Here is a 22,515-nt window from a genome sequence, read left to right as displayed (position 1 = left end):
ATCCTCCTCGAATGCGTGCGAATTTCCGAAATGTTTATCCTTCCTTCGGATAAAGCCAACGAAGGAAACTCAATTATGCAATGAGCAGATTTTCCGCCGCGTCGCGTTCAAAATTGAAGCCGTGTTGAAAATTTTAAGGGTACCTCGCTTTGTTGACGAGACGCAATTCTCTGCTTTGTCTACGTTCGCCTAGAAGTTTGTTGCTTCTTGTTGAATCTACTTGAAACTTGCCTCCAGTGTGTTTACAACAGTCGGAGGAAGTTGTAAGGCTATGTGTCTTGGACGGTGTATTAAATTGTACGAGGATCTCAGACTACGTCTCAAGCTTCCATGTAATATTTTCGTTGTCTTTCGATGAAACGTTATCGTTCACCGGAGATGTAGGAATATACAGTGGTCCTCGAATTACTCGATGAAAATTTTCACGATTTCTTATATCCCCGCTTTGCACGGTACGAGAGCTTGTCAAATTTCGTATTACAATCTCCGCACACCCTCCACGTTACGTACTACTTTCTGCCCTGCATTTAAAACGTCAACTAACGTTTCTTTTCTACAATATCGTTCGATTAAAATTCACGAAAGAAAAGTTCATTTTCCCGTGGAGTAGCCATTTTCCTATCTTCGAGCACGATATCTGCAAGCCCGGAGATCTCTGACCCATTTTAGAGGGGGAAAAGCGAACAAAACGCTCGAGAAGCGTGGTGTAGCTCGAACTGGCGCCCACTATCGCTGTTCAAAGATCGTTCGATCCTGTCTGGAGCCAGGGAACGGGATCGTAACCACGCAGGAACAAGATCGTAACTCATTTCGAAGCGATAACCGGCGCGTTCCGCGGAGAGCGGTTACACATAGTGTGTGGTGGCAGTTGGTGGTGAGCCAGGTTCACGTACGATGTAGAAATAAAGAAACGAAGGGGACGTTGACGAATTGTGCGAGAAATCGAGGAAAAACGCTTGTTCCCTGTTTCTCTTTGCTATCTCGTTTATTAAGAAAATATTGAAACGCGAGGTAAGATCGAAATATTTCGACGTACGATTACGAAGGGTCAACAATGGCGAGGATATTGTATAGTAGAAACGAGCCACGAAGTCAATTACAGAGAATTAATAGATGTTAACTACACGAATAAACTACTTCTAACAACATTCTAACGTAGTTACTGTAGTTACCGAGCCAGTTAAAGTAGATGAAATTCATTCGAAAGCTAGTAATTAAAATCGTTGAAGCGTTGTTGCGGTTACGAGTGCACTTTGCAAGCAACAACAAGCAACGTAGCTCGTATCTGTTCAAAGAAAACTACGAAAGGATGCTGGTTCTGAACAGAATAACGCGAAAACGGTACAACTACCTCCTACCGATGCGGCTGTATGTATCCGTAGCTGGCAAGTAAATATGGCTTTGGGAATATAAAATGAGCCGCGATAAGTATGCTACAAGTAACGAGCGCGCACAGACGGAATTGCACGTTAGAAAGGAATGTATTCCGGGCACGAGTTCCCGAACCAAGCAGCGGGAAATCTGTCCGAGGAAACTTCGGTTTACGTAACTCCGCTGATACAAGAATCAAGCGTCAAATCACGCGACAGTTTGATTACTTTACCGGTATAGCGACCGCTCGAAACTTCGTTTCTCTAAACTCTAAACGTATCCCACGTACGCGATTGTCATCCGCGTGAACGGAAATCACTAAAAACGGGGTTGTAGCGTCTTTTCGAAACGATGAACCTCGAGAAAGTGATTTTTAACGGCGTTAAAACCGTTTACATTCCTATTTGTCGAACGAGCGTTAACGAGTAAAGAAGGGAAAAAATCGTTTACTACGAGAAAGTGGAAATAATTAATCGAGAGAAGAAACTTGTCGAAGACAATGAACGAGAAAAATAAGGTAACTAGAAAGAAAAGAGAGAAGCGAGAAAAAAATGTTGGAAGAAGATTGCGAAGAGCCATGCCGCTCCATGGCAGTGAAATTGACGAAGTTGAAGGAAAAGTTGCGAAGTAACGCGATAGTCCAGTTAACGCGTACACGAATGCAGCCGAAGACGGTCGAGATATTTCTCTTACTTCCAAAGACACTTGCTCCGGACAAAATTGAGACAAAAGATATAGAATCGCTCCTGTTCCCGCGAGCCGTTAAAAAGGCTGAAACGATAAAAGTTGAAAACTACGACGGGAAGAGAGAAGAATTTGTTCGTAAACTCGTGTTGACTTATAGGCAATCACGATATAAATAGGAAAAATGGGAAACTGCAGAGACGAGTTTCGATGGCTCTTCGCGCGATCCTTATTTCGCGTTTCGATAATCGGAGTTGAAAAACAGGTTTCAGAGGATAAATAAATCAATAAATAAATAAGCTTCGTATTTATAAAAGGATCCGATGCACAGAGAAATTGAAATAGTTGGAGATTCGATAGATCGCGCGTTCGAAGCTAACTCGATTAGGATTGTCGCGAAGGTGCGACTACGTTAATCAGCGTCACCGACGAAGCGCGCATTAGCTACGCAATTATGTATACGCGGAAGGTCGTAGCGAGCGAGAGGAGCGGAAACGTGTCCTTGTCGCGTATTAGCTTGTTGTTTAGTGACCGTAGTTAGTTCATTATTGTACTCTGGGGACAACGGTGGAGGATGTCGAGGAGAGACGTCGAGCGTCTGCGAGCGTCGCTGGCCCGAGAAGCGAATGCAGATCACGTAGCTAATTGGTTGAACGGTCCAAGTGGCGAACCATCGGTGACACGCGGTTAGGTTTGCTCTACTTGGGACACTGGCCGAATTTGTCCTTCGCCGAAATTGCATCGTTTCGTTAATTAAATTGCACGATCGGTCGAGCGTGCGAAATATCGAGTGCAACGTCACGACGGAGAAAGAGATACTCCTCTGACCACCTGTAGGGCTAAACTTTGTCCACGAATGGACTAACTTCTAGAAAGCACGCGTCGATGTACGTACGCGTATCGCGAAACTCCAAGCAGTTAAGCCCTCGAGTACAACTACAGTCGTTCGATTCAAACTTTCGATGGAAATTTTTAATTAGTTTTCAAATCTGATGGAACCAGTACAGGTTCCATCTATTGTAGATCAATTATTTCGATACTTACGGCTAAACTTAAAGACATAAACGATCCGAACGTTCGAGATAACAAAGTAATTTAATACATATCTGTGTAGAACTATGCGTTGTAAGATTTCGAAAATTCGAAGAAGGTAATGACTCGTCTGGAATTTAACCGATGCTACCGAATTCGATTCTCTCGTAATATTTACCATAGTTTGATGCAAGTAACGTCCAAGTTAAATCGGTCTCGGCTTAAATTCTCTATCGACAAATATTTACCGACGATTGCAACCATATGCAAACATTCGAGCAAGATGGAGGAAAGTTGGAAGAAGTAGAGAAGTCCTGTGATCAAACAAGCTTCACTGTTTCAAATTCTTTTATACAAGTACAGTTGCATCTTAAAGCTCCTTTAATCGCAAATTATCTTCATTTTTAATAACAGAAGTTTACACTGTACAAGAAACTTTCGATGTTCCTATTAATCGGCAAAATCAGTGTTAACGGATAAAAATAGAAAAATGGCTGTTCGTATTTTTTAAAAACGATATCGTTTCTAAGTCGAGCGAATAACGATTATTTTATCGGAGCTGTTTAGGTTATTTATACCACTGTAATCTGATCGTATTCAATTTACAGCATTTCGTTGTTTCGCGGTCTGGTTTATTGAGATTCATTCGCAGCAGCCAGCGTAACTAGAAGTCTGCTCGCGGAAAATAGCGAGGTGGTCGGATCGAGTTTAAGTAGCGTTTGGTACCACCAAGTCGAGTTGGCTTATCGATTCTGACGAACGAACGAAATTGCGTTCAACTAATGCCGCAAGTTCGAGACCAACACGCGAACCGCTAAGCGATTTAACTACTATTTATTCGTATCGCGCTTGTTCCGCCGCGAAACTCGATTAAATGGCTTTTCCCTCGTTCTCCTTGGATTCATCGAGAACCTTCGTTCTTTTCCTTTGAAATTACCCGACAAGTTTGCGGCGAAACGATTCAATTTTCCTTTACGCGAACGTAAATCATTTCTACAGAGTATATTGTCGCGAAGGGTCACCTGTACTCGGCATTTCAAATTAAAATCTTACATAATCGAATAATTTCAAGTATAAGTATAATAGTACATTTTTTCTTATGTTTTTTCAGTATGTAACAAAGCAAAGAGAACGAAGAACAATACTTTATTCGCAGCTGCTAGTAAAATGAACGTGTATCTCCTACATGATCATCGTGGTAGAGAGTCGAAGGATGAAAGAGAAGATGAAAAGCATCGAGATAGAGGTAGTTTTCCGTGTGGCGCCGCGTCGTGTCTCGATTTAAACATAATCGAAATGTTTCCGAAACCGTACGTGACCTATGTACGCGGACGCGTCCCGATTCCACCTCGTTCGCGTTGTATCTCGTTGGTATTTCGATTTACCAGCAAAGCTTCCAACACTCGTGAAGCCACAAATTTACAAGGACCTGATCCGAAACAGTGCACAGGTCCTCTGTTTGCATTCGACCGAATACTTCACGAACCACCACCAACAGCTACCTGGATTACGATTACCCTCGGCATTTCCACTCGACCGAACTTTGTCGGACGTGCACTTCTTCTCGGTCTCCTTCCGAGCGACGAGATCTCGAGCAACTCGAGTGCTCGTCGAACGTGGATTCCATTCAATCGAGAAACGCCTCTGATCGCGCACGTTCTCTTTGAGCCCCTGCGCTGGCTGCTGGACGCGCAGAAATTTATACAGGATTCGCTTCCTGAATCGAAACCGAAAAAAAGGGAATGAAAATAGTTAATGTTTGCAAACGAATTAGTTCGCTTAATCGTCGTATGAACTTTATAATCTCTGATTTCCTATCCTATTTTACCGATCGATGGCTAACATCGTGTAACGATACAATTGTGCCGTGTCTTCTGACGCGTATCTGACCTATTTCTACTATCTGTCGGTGACTGATCGCTTGCGACGATATTCTTCTAATTTACTCCCAATTTACTTCTCATTTACGCCTGGCTACCTACTGTCGTAGCTAGGTAATCCACTGATCCATGGCCTACCATCCGAGATCATATTCTACTTGGCTCGCGTCTGACCACCCACTGTTCAATTTCACCGATCCATTGTCTGACTACCTACAGCAATAATCTCCGGGTCGTGCCTAATCACTTACGGTCTATCCTCGTTACCGATGTCTGCCCACCTACCGTCATCTGCTACTGGTCCTGACATATTCCGCTGTCCTTATGTCCAACTATTCGCGGCTCTGTTCTACCGAGTCTCGTCCGACCACGTTCCAACTTGTTCCACTGATACGATCTTCATCGAGAAAAAGCCTCGATGATACTTAGGAAGTTGAAAACGCTCTCTTGGACGCTATTTTTAATGAAATAAAACTTAGCAGAGATAAAGCTTCGATTACGCGGTGTTTAAACGATAAAGCGCGTTCGAGGCGCGAGATAAATTTTCTATGCGAAAGAAACGAAGCTGTCGGCGAATCTCTCCAAGGAATTGACACGTGGTTCGAGGTAAGTAACGCCGGAAGCGAGAATCAGCCGCGTCTAGCTATGTCCGAGGAGAGAGAGAGAGACCAGTCTCATTTTCCATAGCGAGAACCCCTTGCGGAGCTTCATGACGGCGATAACCGTCGACCAGCGGTTTCCACCTCATGAATTATTCCGCGCATACGTGGCGTTTGCTCCATAAACTGTCGACTGACGTCTCGAGCGACTATCTCGATTCGGCACGATGCATTCGATTCCTCGTGATCGTCAGATTTCATGGAAAACGTTCCTTTTATTCCGTTCACGAAATTCATCCACTTTCGTCTCCTTTGTGGTCGACGGGGAAATCTTTCGTAAAAGTAGACATTTTTTATAGGAAAAACCAATCTTTGACTTTAGGGTCAGGGTAATGACTCTGCCACGCGTGCTGGTAAAATCGAAGTTACGAATCGCGAAACGATAACGGTTTTTTTTCTTTATTTCTTTTGCCACGATGAATCTGGAGTGTATATCGTCAAAATGATTTTCCGCGAGAAGAAGCTAATAAAGACGAACGAAATAACGATCTCTATCGAGCGACGAATAAAACGGCGATAAAGCGCAGCATCCTTTACGAGTTATCGGTGCAACGGACTTTTTTCAATCGACTTTGAGTAGTCCTTAAGAACGGGGGTTTGTAGCTGGTGAAAATGCCGACAAGTCTGGTAAAAGTCGTAAATTCCCGGTATTCCGCTTCGTCTCAGGATCCTCCACTTTCGCTCGGCATCTAAATAAACCGACTAGCGCGTTCCCAAAGACCCTAGACCACTCGAAAAGTTTTTAGACGATTTGTTTCCGTGTGGTTTGATTCATTTGTCGGAATCGCGGGAAAGTCGAGTGGTCTTCGCGATGAATTCGAGCGCCATTTCGTTGACCGCTCGAGCTAGAATCCAATACTTTTTACTTGGAATCGTTGATTTGGAGGGCTTCGATTGCCAGCCTGGAAGGTTCGAACGACTGAGTAATCGCGGCGTCGCGATTCAACGAGCTTCGATTGTCGGTCGTTACGGCATCAATTATTATTGTTATTCACCGCGGTTCACCAACCGGATATATGTATAGTACCCTAAAGATTTGTTACGCTCGAAGCATCGGTTAGGTCGGCACGACTGTAACTCGGGAAACTGGATTCGAGAGGGTGCTTACGTCATCGGCAATGCGGTTCGAGGGTGACCCATAGATTTTACTCGAGGGTGGATGCTCACTCCGACGGCTGCTTATATCTAGTCTTGTATACCTAGTGTTCCATTCTGGTTTACAACCACCGAGATATTCCTACAATTAAATAATGCATGCCTTGCATAATTGTTGCCTCGACACTATTCGTGTTCGTCTTTAACCTATGCGTTCGATGGTTTTTCGGCAACGTTATCTTTATTAATCTTCGCGATATCGACTAAATTGCAATCGAGGTTCTGTCGTTCCAACGTTCTTTGTGTTTTACGCGTAACCAACATTTTCTTCGTGCATTGCAATGAAATTGTAAACGCGGCTTCTGCTATAATAAAGAATTATTCTTTTCTCCCGTCGATTCGTCGAATAATATAAAACACCCGGTATAACGGTTTATGTAGGTGGACGTCGACTTAACTAATCGTGGCAACGCGGGGCTTCCCCGGCTTCGTTCGAGTCTGACCCCGCACGGATCGCGCACTGCATGGTGCACGCCATTCCATATGACCACGACGTGTTTATTAGCACTCATCGACGGACTTGTAACTCGCTGGCTGCTGCCCGTACGATTCTTCGCACAGATGAAATCGTAACTTCCTCTTCGAAATCGGTATCGTTCATCGAACATGTCTCTCAACTAAATCTTTCATCTTGTTCGTATCTCGCTTCGTCGTAGAGCATTTTCTCGTATATTTTAGATAGGAAAATTCTTTAATAAATAATTCCCGCGGCATTCAACGAGGATTTGTGCACGGTCAGCGTGAACGTGCGCGAAAACGCGTTAAACCGCGATTTATAATTTCATTGTGCGAACAATATTTTTGCGGTTATCCGTCCGCTGTACGAGATTGTACAATGGCAACAACCATTGTGGAGTGGACCAGCGAGCCGAATTAGTGGCATAATCAAATGACAGATCGGTACACTTTTGTGCTTTCAACTTCCCACCGTGGCCAGCGTTTCAACGGGTAACTACATTATTCCCGAGCACTTCCTACTTCCCTTCATTTTTCTACCAAGAGCATTTCGATAACGTTCATTTTTCGAACGTTCGAGCAAATTTTTACGAACCGACGGCAACAGGACATCGATGTAGACAAAACCGAATCACGCGTTGTCCTCGAACTATCGTCTCCTGTCCCTGATACGATATCAGAGACTCTTTTAGATTTCTGCGACATCCGATCCGAACGATAGGGCAAACTTTAATCCGCTTGTACGGTCGTATAACTTTCAAGAAGCTATCAACTTTTTCTTGTAAACTCGGAACGTTTTTTTTTATCTCTATCACGCATGTACTACATACACGGACAAATATGTATAATAAGTACCCGCATGAAAATGTCCATAAAGTTTGTTTTCAATCTTATACCGTAACATAAATATTCGAGTAAAAGCATCGTTTTTCGGATAGAAACACTCGAAGGATCGTTTCAGAAAATTCACGCGGAAAAAGACGCGAAGGTCGGAGGAAAGCGTAACGGTCCTCCGGGAACCAGACACTTCCGGCCAAAGAATGCCAGTCACGTAGCGAACGTTACCGTGAGTGTTAGGACAGTTTTCTCTCGAGCGACTTCTTAGCTGGAAACGTAATTTCATAAGAGGAGACACGCAGATCCAGACGAAAGTGGAAAGAAGTATGTCAGGAAGAAGGAGATGTCACCGGAGAAGGGAGGATAACTGTACGATTATCCAAAGCCTCGAATCCTCGTAACTCGTATTTCTCGAGTACCGAATCCGTCGGAAAGACGAAGTTGGGCCGACGTAGCAAACGAAACTGGGACATTGTTCGCCTTCCCCTTACGTCGATTGTCTCGCTCTCGCGACTCTCGCAAAATACTCCAACTTAACTTACTTTCGTTAAAATCCTCGTGAAGGAACGAGTTAACGGACGATCACGGAACCTGTAGCGTAACTACGATTTACTAAACGAATTGTGGAGAAATTCGTGATACCTTCTTTAAAAGCCCGTGTTAAAAGCGAAGCGAAATGAATAACGGCAGTGAACGACGCGCGGTGAAGCTTCGAAGATGCTTGGCAAGAGCCGTTGACAAGAAATGGTACAGAGAATAAGCGCGCGCTGAAGCTAGTCTTCTGGATGTAAAACGTTGTCGAGAACGCTTGCTGCGAAAGGAATCTCTTAATACCTATGGTCTGATGTATCGTCGTCGTAACGACCGAGATTCGAACGCGGCAATCTCGACAAAATCGATGCGTTGCGAATACTGCTTGCAGAAACGAGATTACGAAACGGTGCGAGTTCTGCCTGGAAACGGATACAACTTTGGTCTGTTCGTATCGCGTTGGCGATACCGACGAATCGATATTTATCCGCGTGGAATGCATGCCTCGAAATTGCTAATTTCGAAACACGCGGCTCCTTGCGTTCGGATTTCAACGAGTTTTCCGCCATTTGTCCGCTGCGATAGCTTGGCGAATGTACTATACAAGCAGCTCGATACCACGAAAACATCGATAAACGAAAATTATATTCGTTTTACTTGAAGAGTTGACCGAATACTTGTTGAAAATAATGATTAATATTTTATAATAGAACTAGTATGATAGAAAGGATTGCCGCGAGGAACTCGTTTAAACTCAAAGATTGTTTAATAATATTCCTTTTAACCGAATTCTTCTGGTATTTTCATTGAAATGACGGCAGCTCGGAGGAATTTCAATATCGTTCTATGCGCGAATAGAATGTATTCTTGTAAAATATTTTGTAGTAGAATCGTGTACAACGAATACAAGGCGGCATTGTTTTACTTAAACTCATCCTTGACTCTACGTAATCGTCTACCTAGATTCGCACTGGAGATTTTTTCAAATTTTCCACGTACATCGAATACGTTCGGGAAAATTGCCAATATATTGAACGCTACCTATCCTTTTACGAAGTACCTTTACCAGAATGCACGCGTTGACAAATCGTTCTCATTTGCCGGCAATTAATCCAGCAACGTTAACGTCTTATGCTGCATGCAAATTACTCCTTCGTAACTTAGGTTGTAGGTAATGTACATTGCATTTTCGCGTGCCATTTTCTAGGGGTATTCGCGAGCAATCGTTGCTCGTTCCTCTAAAGCCACGCCGTTATTGAATCTCTAAATTACAGCCTTGAAAGAGACGAGTAAAAGCGAGCAGCTAGACGCGTTGGTAACCCTTAGTGGAAGGGTGAAAGGGAAAATTCGAAGTCGTATTTACAAGGGATGTACCGTGTCTGCAGAGAATCAGAAGTGCTACTTCGAAACGCTCGTCGACGGTAATGGCCGGCTCGTAAATTGACGCTCTTCCGTAATTACGTATAATTAACAAAGTAGCCATTAGCGGCTTCTATTTAATTGGATCATCGCCGCGAATGTACGGCGACAAACCTGTGGCGTTGAGCGATAGACGGAATTTAACGAATCGCGTTCGGTCTTCGACTTAATAATCGTTTTAGTTAAACAATCGCTATCGAAATATCGCTGTTTTCGTTAAAGCGCGTTTTCGACCGATCCTACGTTCGTCTTCGATTAATCGCTTCAGGAGAATTTCAGTCCCGGAACTGTTGCAAAACGAAAATTTTCTAATAGAACTAAAAGTCATTGTTGAAAATATAAAGAGACGGTGACGAGATCGCGCGATGATTTTGTCTGGTTAATCGAAACGGAAGTATCGAGGGCTACGTTTCCTGTTTGATCGTCGAGTCGAGCAGCCGTTCGAAACTCGCTCTGTTCGGTGTGCTGGAAACCAAGCGGAATAATCGTCGGCCACTTGGCAGCGTCAGGACCAGAGCAATCAACCAATTAGCAACTTCTCGTTCATTCTTGTTCTTTTCGACGAACTCGCGAAGCCAGCACGAGCACGGAAATATCCGAGGAAGATTCTGTTCAGGTACATCGATCTAACTCCCACCTGGAGGGTTATTCAGATTATTCGCGGAGAATAAAGGACCCTTTTCACGGGGATTCGCGACGATACGCCTCTTTTGAAGTTTTATTCGTTGGTCGCTTTGTATGTAAGTCGGGCACGGAATAACTGTAAAAACGCTGGCTTTGAGAGGCACGTCGAAAGACAGACGTAGAATTCATAAGACACGCGAAGTTGGCGCGAGAAAGTTCCGCGCTGAGAGGAGACGAGAGTCGGGAGAACTTTACGAACTTGTCGACTACGCTCGAGGCTATTGACGAGGGAATCGAGAAACTGAAAGCACGCGTACCATGCTCGTTAACGATTAAATTCGTCGGAAACATCCAGCAGGCTGCCATCAATTTTTGTCGGCAGCAGTTCGTTCTTTACGAGACGATTGTCGGAAGGAAACGCGCGTACAAGAGCGATTTCGAAACAGTTTGTCTGGATGGTATCGTTTTCGGCCACCCGCTTACGTACGTTACTTTGTACGGCATCCTACGAGCCGCGATTTAAGTGGTTTGGCGTGTTGCCCGTAAGGAAAAGGAGATCTTCTCGGGTTGTTCGTTAGTCGATGAGCCAGCGGTTTGGCCATTTTATCTGCCGCCTCGATGCTGCCGTCTTTGCTGTCCTCTAGGCGTAATTTACCGTTACGTAAAAAGCTGTTAGTCCGAAATTGAAGCGTGATACCGGTGAAAAAACTGCTGGAATAGCTGATATAAACGTGTTAATCGTATAGGGAGGATGAGAGACAGTTTAAATTACCTAGTTGATGGATAGAGCGCGAGCTCCGACGTTGAACACCTTCGAGCAGAAAAAGCTGCGCCAACAACGAAGTTGATCGAACAGATGTTTTATTAGCGAAAGAAACGTCAGCCTCTTCGCGATTACTTTCTTTTAATTCTATTAATTGTAAGCGTTAAGTTGTCGATGGTTAGGAATCGAGCACGATTCGATATAGTATCAACGATACATTGACAACGTTGAGAAACTTCTGAAACGTACAAATGCTAATTTCGCAGAGCCTGGACTCCTTCGACGACAAACGCTGTTTCAGTGATTCGGCAGCAAAGTCGAAAACAAGTCGTTGGCAAGTACCATTTCCAACGAGATGCCACCCCGGTGGAGGTCTTTTACGGTTTCCCGTAACGGCGCAACGCAGCGGCAAACTTTTACTTTTGACAGTTTCGACCTGCGCGGTATTAAACCGAGAAACACCGACCGCCATTATTCTTAGCACCTTACCATTCAGCTCGCTGCTCGCTAACTTTTCTTTCCCTTCGGGCATCGACTGTTTGTACTCCTCTCACGATACTCGGCTGCTCGGTGTTCCTTGACACGAGCCAAGAGTTTCTCTCGAAAGGACCAAAACCGTGACCACGTTTCTCATCGAACAAACAAACCCTGAAGATCCTTCACGACCATTGTCCACAAATTGAGAATGACTGGAACGTTTGTTCAGAGACTATATTCGCAACGTTTATCTCTGAACGAAAAACGTTGTAGTCGAAAACTTGAATACCGACGTTACGAACGACCGAGAGGAAAAAGGCGACTATAGCATATTTTGTGCAGATGCGCGTGAGCGAAAATTTGGAAAATTCATCGCCAGAAAAATGTCACGTACAGCAATTATTGCATCCTGTAGCGCCCATTTGTTAAAAGCTTCGGATACAAGCAGAACTCGCTGCTGCAGTCGTGATTCGTGATTTAATGTTACCTTTCGCGTTGAATTTACATTTTTCGCTTCGCACGATATCGGCCAACGCGAAAAATGAAAGCAAGGGGATACCGGTTGGTTGATCGAATACGCGTTCGATATAATCGTGTTTGTAAGAGCATGCGCGTGCGTTATAAAACATAAGTTGGTGGTTGTCGGAGTGGTCTCGTTACGAGTGGAATTCGTCCGAAATAGAGATTGGCTTCGCGTTGGCCACTTGTTACTTTCGATGATCGGTGCGGACAATAGACGGATGGAAATGTTTTTCGATGAATCGGTCACGATGATCGGCAAGAGTAAAATGGTGTAAATTCGGCTTAACGAACACGCGAGCCTGCTATAGTTTCAATAAAAGCGGCAAGTGACGCAGAAGCAATAAATCCTCTGTGGATAGTCGCGGGAGAATTGGTTCCCAATGGTGGTGGCGGAAATGGGAACGGAGGAAGCGGAAATTCGAATTTGGCAGCATCGAGGATGCGGACGGAAGCGCAAAAAGCCGCAGGCTAGGTTTCAGGTATGAATTCCAAAGGAGCTGAGGGAACGATGATACCTCTTACGCGTTCGATTTTATCTTATTTCGTCGACTGTATCGAGCTACGTTCGAGCGTGAACTCGCGCATTTTCACTTACGAAGGTCTGTGCGCGGTTTAACTCGTTCCATCGATGCTGTAGCAGCATCTTTTAAAATGGTTCAAGGCATATCCACCCGGGAACTGTCTCTTTGTTCTTCAACGTTTCGCGAACACTCGACGAAACGTTGCTGACGCGTCCGATATCGGAAATCGTGAATAAACGATTATTCTCCACACTGATCGAGATGACATAATATTTAATCCCTCGTCGGATTATATTTAATTGTTTTGTACGCCTTAAAGTAATTCAAAGGACCTTTTTAAATAATTCTGTAGAATGAAAGGACAAAGCACTCGTAAGTACGAAGAAAGAAACCTCGAGTTGTTTGTCCTGTAACGTATTGGATCGGTCGATTGGTCCGTTACGTTTTAATTTGACTTCGTAGCTCGGGGAATTAACTGCGATTTCGAACTGTGCTTCAACTAAAACTGGGTTTCCGTGATAATCCATCGATCGAGTGGTTTCAGCGAAACGAAAGCTGAAATTCATTTCTGCGGGTAAGATTAACGACAATGAAGCTTCTTTTCGGTTGGCACGTTCGATCGCACGAGCGGTAGCAACTAACCGATTTTTCACCACGTATCGGATTGTTAATTGTTCCCGCTCGAAAGGTTGATCTAGCTTACCTCGAATCGCTCGTGTTCGTTTCGTATGCTTAGTCGGTTGTAATTATCGCGAACTTCGCGGTAAATATTCTTATTTGAAAATTTCCACGTTTCGAATGCGCGAGACTCCGAACATTTGGATAGATTTTGAACGCAAAGTTTTTAGAATAAGCGGAGAACGTAAGAAACTGTATCTCTTCCGAGCCGAAAATCAGAAACGGTAATAAACGTTTAAAGCGACGCTAATAAATGGGCATACGGCTAGGAGATAAAACCGAAACGGCGGGATAAACAGGAACCGAAATGGATAAAGAGCAGAGGAAGATCGTAAAGTGGGCGTTCTGGGAGCTAACATTTGCGAAGCGAATAACATCGAACAGAATGGCCTGTATGACAACGTCCGTTTCGTGGGCAAGATATCCGGACTAGCGGCGTATCGTTGGGCATAAACCCACCCACGTAATTGCTTTTCGGAGCACCCACGGGGAAACCGTTAAAGAAGCTCGGTACTCTATCGATATCGACTCGATCCCGTTTCGCTGTACGATGACGCGTCGAATTTTCGATTACGCTCTATCGAATCTACGGATAAGTTATATTTACGAATTGATCGAGAAGTACGCGTTGCGCGTAGGACACGCGCGAGAACGTTCTTCTTTAAGAAAGATCGTGATAAGGAACGTTCGAAACCAAGAGGCGTGCTCGGAACGATTCCGTGTTTCCGCTCGAAAAACGTACGATGACGAATGCACGGCCGTTAGGCGTACGTATCGGATCGAGGAACAATTTCGTGCGAACGTTCCACTTGGCTCGTTCCAGCTTGCCGGAAAATGCCAACCGCCGCAATATCGGCGCAGCAGTTACGCGAAAAGCCGGTCAGCGAGATCGAGATTTATTCGTGAAATTGAGAATTTGCTGGAACACGAATAGCCATTCGTTGCTGGTCGAGATTGCATACATCAGCCATCTTTCGACTATTTTGCCCCTATCTTTCGCTTCGTCCTTTTTACATCGCTACGGATGTTTGTATCTCGACGAGTCTCGCCAAACGGTCGCGGCGTTCCCTATTTCATTTCTCGAGTCTATTTCGCGCGAATTTCCAACAAACAGATTCGATATCTCGAAATTGACTGAAACGAGAACTTTTCGAACGAAAAGTTAGTCGAACCGTGTTCCGTTAAATCGTCGTTGCGAATCTGCCGCAAAACAGTTTCAAGATTTAATCCAGCCACTCGACGATTTCGTTAACCGGCCAGACGTTGCACGGATAGAGAATCATGCGATATTAACGAATAACCGGAATCGATGGCGTACACGGTTTTGCATTTCCGCGAGGAAGTCGGTGAAACTTTCGTGATTTATGCCGTTCAATTATTTCGCCGTACATTAAACTGACCGTGGAACTTCCGAACAATTTCTGTTCACGGGTAGACGCTGCATCGACCAACATTTTTCGGATCGGGTATGTTTTTTCGTTCTATTAATAAGAAATGTCTGTGCATTTTACGATCGGGTACTCTAATTCGTTTCTGGATTTCTCGAGAAAACTTTGTTACCTCGATCGATCGAGCGTCGATTCGAAACGTTGTTGCTCTATCGATGCATAAACTAAACCAATAGTTTCTACGGAAACGTTTTCCGTCGACGAGTAAAGTGTCCAAGTACTATGAAAGTAGTTGAACCCGCGAGAGAAGTTTTGCCCACGGAATTTTAACCCGGGGAGAAAACCACGGCGTGGAATAATGGCGTGCGAATGGAGAACACAATGACTAGTCGAAGCCGTAATTAGCAAAGTTGCTGGCGTTTCAAGGAAACTCTGTCTCTCCCTCTTTCAAACTCCGTTGCTTTCGTCAAATTGACGGTCGAGACGCGAACGGAGAAAGCTACGTTAATTCGTGGAAACGAGACAGCAAGTTGTTCGAGAAGTCGGTGAATGGGGAAGAAAATATTTTAATTTCAATTAATGGTATGCCAGTGAAACACGGCTAGCTTTCGGAAGAAACAATGAAAGTTGTTCCATGTTCGTTTCGCGTCACGTTAAAGGAACATGATTCTCCAAAGAAGCTTTTCTTTGGCGTTACCGACTGCGGGAAATTGTTCCATTCGTTGATGACGCGACACCGCGTGGCATCCTCAAACTGTTAGACGAAATGAAAGTTCTGCTCGATAAGCAAGATAAAAGCCAGCTTCGACTACTTTCTTCGTTAATAAATGTAACGTTAGATTACACTTTATCTTTCTAAATTCAACGCGACAACTAAAGTTACAAGACCGCTAAAGTTCCGCTCGCATTTTCCTTTGATCGTGGTATAAGTTTTAACGAGCACAATAAGGAAGTTAAAAAAAGTGGCATTTACCAATGGGTTTTCCTGTCTGCAACGTACAACGAATCGTTCGTTCGTGTAACGATCAAAGTTTCCGTTGGTCACGGAACAAGCGTTTATTGGGTTTCGTCGATGGCGGGCAGATCAGAGGACCGAGGTCGCACGAATTTGACAACATTGAAATTGATAAGTTCGCGAGAAGCGAACCGTTCGTCTAGAACGGTCAAGTTTGTCGGAGGTATATCCCGTTCAATTTGTCAAAGGTGTAAAGTTCGCCGACGCTGAAACGCGATAAACTGATCGGTTCGTCAGCTTGTCCGATACGGTTCACCCTTATGCGAGTTCGATTCGTTTAACTGGACAAACTGGAAAATGCGAAAGCCGTAACAGGTTTGCTAGATCACGCGTTCAATTACACAGGCGTTTTACTAGCTACGCGTAGAACGACCCACAGGTTGGACGATTAATCGTTGTATAATAGATCGAAAGTCCAGATAATACGCTTTCACGATATTCGATGTCGATCGTGAATCGAAAATCCTAAGTAAACTTTTTAATTGCGAAAACAAATGATAACTGTTAAGTATCCTAATAAATTGAAATTTTCCAGCGAAACGTAAACATCGACGAAGAAATCGGACAGTCGAGAGTAACTGCAGGTTATCGACACGATTCCGTGTTGACTTAGGACCAAGAGAGAACCGTTCCATATTCGGTTTAGGTGGGGAGAAATCGAAGAACGCTTTATTAGCACTTTCGTGTTACGAGCAGGTAGAACGTCTATCGAGATCGTTTCGTTAGGGAGCGTAATCGCGACGATCTTACGATTTCGCGTTGCTAATGAGCTATTAAGCAATTGTGGACCGTGTTCCTTGCCCGGAGGACGAGTTGCAACTTCCGGTTATGCAGAGATAAGAAGTTCCTTCCTGAGAGCATGAAACTTGTTATTATGGTTTCGCGGTGAGCCTCGTAATTACGATTATCGCGGGAAAATTTTAGGCAAATTAACCCCCTTCGCGGATACTTTATTAACGCTCTAAAACGATAACGGCAACTTAACTTACGAGCGTCGTTTTGCCGTATTCTAACAGGAAATTGTCGTCGTTTGATACGAAACGAATTAATCTATAGGTATCAACTCGTTATCGTTCCCTGTCAAGATTATTCCAGTCGCTCCCGTCCCGTCGACTAAATTATATCAATCATTAGGCGAACGCGCGTCGACCGCAAATCCCGGCAAATACTCGACTACACCGAATCACGCGATGTCGCAAAACAATAATTTATTAATCGATCGAACGATAACGGGTCGCTGATGAATCCACGGAACTGACGATTCAGCCGCACTTAGATCGTGCAATAGTATTATCGGTCACGGTCTAGCGTTACGTATTTCCCTTGGGTGCTGCTTCGAGATCGCGATAACTCGGCTTCTGGCCACGAGCCTACCTATACCAGGCTTAGTTCCAGCGACGCGTCAAACTCGATTTTCACCGCTTAAACGATCGTTCCCAGGGATTACAAGCTGCGGAGGACAGGGCTGACAACGAGTGGTCCTTGCCGAAAACTCGGTCGAGAAGCTGCGCTTCGATCGATTCGATACTCTAAGTGGATGCAACTTTTTATCTCGGTACAATCTTTTCACGATTTTAAGTATCAAGATTTAATTGAACCCTGTTCAATTCGTCGCGTCTCGATTCGGCTCGAATCAACCTGACCCCATTTTGATCGAGCGTTCTTCGATTCTACGCACTTCGATATCTCTTACAGATCATTCGTCAACTATATAAAATAAAAGATAAAAGTCAACATTTCTTGCTCGTCGACGAATCGAATGAAGAATATAAGATCTTTTATGCCGTGAAATCCGCAGTCTCCAACGACGGACCTGTGCGCATTTTCTGGTCGAAAAGGAGTCAGCGAATACGTGTTTGAAGCACGGAAGTCCTCGGCGCGCTAATAGCGAGGGTCACGATCGCGAGAAAGCTGACAGACACCGATTAAAGCCGCCTTCGTCCCATCTTCTCGTCGCGTCGCGTCGCGTCGCGTCTCGTCTCGCCTCGTCTCGTCACGTCGAGACGTTATTTTCTTCCAACGAAGCTTCTTCGAGATCTCGGACAAAACGGATTTTAATTCAAATTCAATAGAACGTCGCGCGGCATTTATGAATCGTACGCGTTGGGGCACCGCAGTCTTATTCTTCCCACGAGATAAAAGAACGCTCGATTTTTTCATTCTCTTCTATCGAGAATCTTTTGGTTCGAGAAGTCGGTTGTCTGTGAACACGATAGCATCGAGGAATCACAGTTTACTATCGACTGCTTGGGAAATTTGAATAATACGCGGAATAAGGAGCCTCATTATCGCCAAGATTCTTTTCCTTTTCCTACTCTTGCTTCCTTTTTTTTCTTTTTTTCTTTTTTTCTTTTTTTCTTTTTCGCGTGAACGGAGCACATTGAATCGTCGGTGGAGAGAGGACGAGGATATTCTGTGGACACGTTCGACGGAGAATTGAATGAAACGACTGAAAATACTTATACATTTTACATGACGAAGAAATGGGAAAGAAAAGAGGGTCACGGAAGAATGAAGTTCGATCGAAGATTTTCTTTCGACCGGTTGGCCATCGAATTCCTTGCTCGAGCTTCGTTACTTACAACGGCCGACGGTGAATAAACGGGTACAATGGTGCTGGTTCGTTGCTCGTTCCGAAAGCTACCCGTAAACGATTGTTTCAGACTTGGAGCTTTTTAACCTAGATTCGGATGGAACGAGCGGTCACCGTTTAAAACGTCAGCCAACGAAGACTTGTCGGATAATTACGGAAGGAACTTCTTAATCCCGTTAAAAACGGTACACGTCTGCTAGGATAGGCCGGTAGAAGTTTCTCGGCAGAGAAGGACGAGGGAAGAAGGAAAATTCCCGTTCTCTCGGACAATTGCTGCAACCGTTTTCGAGCATTTCGAGACGACGAGAGGGAAATACGATGCTTGACACGTTTCCGTAGGCGGCAAATGAATTATACTCCGGCTAGAATTATTTCGTTGTCTGCTATTTGCTTTTTAACGTCTGAAGGTCCATTTATATCCGTAGACGTTGAGAAGTTACAGGCATGACAGTTTCGCCGAGAATCGCGCCGACAACGAGAGGTGCGAACGCGTTTTCGATAGACAGTCGATTTCGCGGGAGAACGAATTAGAATTTAACAAGATACTTTGTCACCGATTATTATCGCACATTCTTCCAGCATACTTTCCTCTCCATCCAAGTAAACTTTACCGTTTACTCGCAGTACGTAAGCTAATATCTCTCAGCTTTCGGATTTCCATTCGGAACTGTTTCTCCGCGTTCATGGACTTCCCCGGCAAGTCCGTATATCTCCTAGTTTGCACCAATTAAGGTTATCTGGTGCTAACGCGTGTTATCTCGGTATAACATCGGCTCGTAGACGCGTTGCCGAAATGTATTCTACATTGAAAACCGGATGCTTTCTTAGTTTCTTGATATACTTATTTGCTAAACGCGTAAAAAATTGTTCAATCCGAAAAACTAAATATCGTAACGTGGAAGTGAAATTTTTCCAGGTTTACCATAATTGGGCTGTAAAGTACGCGTGCAGAAGATTTATACGGCAGTGTATTACGCAACTTCGCTTACGTAGATTAACGTAGATTAAAAATGGGTATTAAACGATGAAAAGCTACGTATACGAAAATTACGAACACGCGTTACCGATCGGCAAAGTATTAAAATGAAATTTCGTGCTAATTCATGCAAGCTCATCGAATAACTTATATTCGTGTCGAGTAAAAGCGTATCGCGCAGAAAAAGATCCGTTAATTATTCGTATTCGTTTTGTAAGCAAAATAATACAAAGAAAAATGCAGCATCTCGCTCACGATTAATTAAAAACTACCAGCTCCAGAAGTTGGCGAAACGCGATGACCTATCTGTCCTAGCGAATTCCAGCAAATAAAAGTGACTGCTTTGAAGCGTTTCGTTTATCCCGACCACCTGAAAGAGCAATTTTGTCGGTTAAACTCGTTCTGGATGACTCTACATCGTCGCAGTGCTTCAAAAGCGACGTCGCTGCAAGACGTGGATTAAATAAACGGTGCCGAGCTAAACAATTCCGGCTAAAAGTAGTCGAGACCACGCGAAAGCTGGACTTTTTAAACACTTCGCTTTACAGCTTAAAGAGGCTGTCACTTTTTTTGTGAAATTAGCATAACAGACCGGTAATGACCCATCTCGCGTTTCGAGTCCGCGAAGAAAGGTTTATCATATTCGACTCTTCGCTGTAATTAGTTATTACGTGGCATAGTACTCGCAACGTTCCACAGCTTTTCGCCGTGGCCGTGTACTAGATGTAACTAGCACTCGGCGTGTTAATTAATGAAAATTTCATCGGCGTTAAAGCGAGATTCCTTTCAATTACATTAAACCTGAGCCATGACCGTTGATTTCGCGTTTTCTACCACCGCGTGCACAATGATTGAACCGTAAGGTTTCATCGTCGTTCGCTCGCTTTATCTCGAATTAATGAGCTGCTCGCGGAACAGTCGGAGCGAATGCGTTTCAATTAAATCCGTAGGAACGCGAGTAGGCAGCGCCGTTGTCGCGTAAGAAATTACCTTCTCCTTCTTTTTAACTCGCTACGACGTCGATTCGTATAAACTTTCGATATTTTCACCGACTACTTTTCAATTTATTCGGCATCGATTAGGCAAGTCAGGTGGATAGAATTGTAGGGAAACTGGCACTGAAGCGCTTGTAATTCGCTTTGTAAACCGACTCCTATTCCGCAAGCACGATCAGCGTGGACTTTGACGCTTCGGTTCAACGACCTCGTCGACTCGAATGATCGCCGACTCGAGTCGGAAACGAGTAATTGGCCCGTTCGATATAATATACAGATAATCGATGTATTTCTACGACATCGTTCTATAATAATTTCTGGTCACTTGGACTGTTGATTCTTAAAATCGATAAACGAGTTATTTAATCCAACCTCTCCTCTGATCATCCGATGTTCGCGATATTTTGCCAATTTCCGATTATCCTGTTTTCACGATAATTCCTAATTAGAACTGGCCACTGGCCGTTACCTAATCCCTAATCGTCCTATCTTCGCGGTAAACTGTCAAGTACACGAAGCATTCTCTACTGTTCGTTACCCAATTTCTACTAATCCTATTTTCACGGTGTTAAAAATTACTCTCGGCAAGAGGTTAGTATCGCTCGAGGGAGTAGCAAGGAGAGAATCTCGTTCGATAAGGCTCGAAGTTTGTCCGGAGAGACCGTGTGTTCCGATAGTACGGCTAACTGTTATTAACGATCGCAAGAGCCATCGGGGGGTCCTTTTGTTTCGCGTTCAACCGGAGAGACTATGTTCTCCTCCTATGTATAGGTGTGGTTGTCGTTCAAAGTCGCATTAGGAAGCTAGGACAGCGAATAATCGGAGACAGGGAGGTCGCTTGCACCAGAGTATATTGAGATTCGGAGAACTCGATAAAGAACCTTCTGCTTTCCTGTCTGCGCGTGCTCGTCCAGTTCTACGCTTTCTGATTTCAGCGTTCGATAAAACTATGCTAACTGTTCTCTGCACTCCATCAAAATCTTACGAACTCGGAATGTTGTTTCCTTTTTATCGAAACGCATTAAATTTAATTGATCCCTTAACACTGGCCAAGGCATATTGAACGAAATAAAAATAGATTTGCCTCGTAACGATGATTACGATGATTATTTGCCTAGTAAAGATAACGATGAAAAATTGTTGAAAATATTCGAGTTCTTATCTTACACGGTACGGATACGTTCGTAGAAAGATCAACAAGTGCTACTGCCTGATCAATACCGTGTCATTTCACTTGCTCGACGAGAGTGGAATTTAAGATCGTCCCCAAAGGGGTAAGTCGAAGGGTTTCGATGTTCCTGAAAATGCGTCGAAACGCATGATTTTCAAGTCTTTTCGGACTATTCTCAAGAACGAAGGAAAGCTCGAAGGATAGATTCGAAATCGGAGTGAGTCGAACTTATAAACTTGCCTAGCCCGTTTACCTATCGAAACAACGGTGGCTGGATCGATCTTGACCCGAATATTACGATCAGATATTCGAATGTTCGCGAACTTAACGATATTCAGAATTGCTCGAGTGTTTTCGTTTGCTAATTATTTAATCGAGTTGAATTTCATAACAGTTAGCGACGTTTTAGCTAATTTTAATTAAGGGTTCGGGTTTTGTTGATTTTACAGGTGCGATCTTCACGGAAGATCAGAAGGACAGTCCGTCGGAGCTGGCGTTCAAATACGCCATCTATAAAATCAACAAGGACAAAACTCTGTTGGCGAACACGACGTTGGTCTACGATATACAATACGTACCTAAGGACGATTCCTTCAGGACGTCGAAGAAAGGTGAGCCGCACGAATGGTATCGATAAATAAAATTGATTTTGAATTTCGAAATTTCAGGTTTCGGACATATCTGTCCGAGAGAAGACTCGTGTATACGGAAGGACAATTTTACTCTTTCGAAAAAGTCCTCTCTTTGATCGTTTTAAGATAACGGATA

General features: G+C 44.0%; 1 protein-coding gene across 8 annotated transcripts in view; it reads left to right on the top strand.

The window, feature by feature from the left end:
* Nucleotides 1-22,515, top strand: part of LOC100877977 (glutamate receptor ionotropic, kainate 2) — a 139,112-nt gene that overhangs the window by 77,655 nt on the left and 38,942 nt on the right. For all 8 annotated transcript variants that reach the window (XM_076533856.1, XM_076533854.1, XM_076533855.1 and 5 more), the window contains one exon: nucleotides 22,197-22,358. In XM_076533856.1, coding sequence (XP_076389971.1) covers nucleotides 22,197-22,358 — 162 coding nt within the window. The remainder of the gene's footprint in view (nucleotides 1-22,196; nucleotides 22,359-22,515) is intronic.

Source organism: Megachile rotundata, chromosome 7, assembly GCF_050947335.1.
Source record: "Megachile rotundata isolate GNS110a chromosome 7, iyMegRotu1, whole genome shotgun sequence".
In the NCBI taxonomy this organism is placed as follows: Eukaryota; Metazoa; Arthropoda; class Insecta; order Hymenoptera; family Megachilidae; genus Megachile; species Megachile rotundata.
The sequence above is the reverse complement of the archived record's forward strand: the minus strand, read 5'-3'. Positions and strand labels throughout refer to the sequence as shown.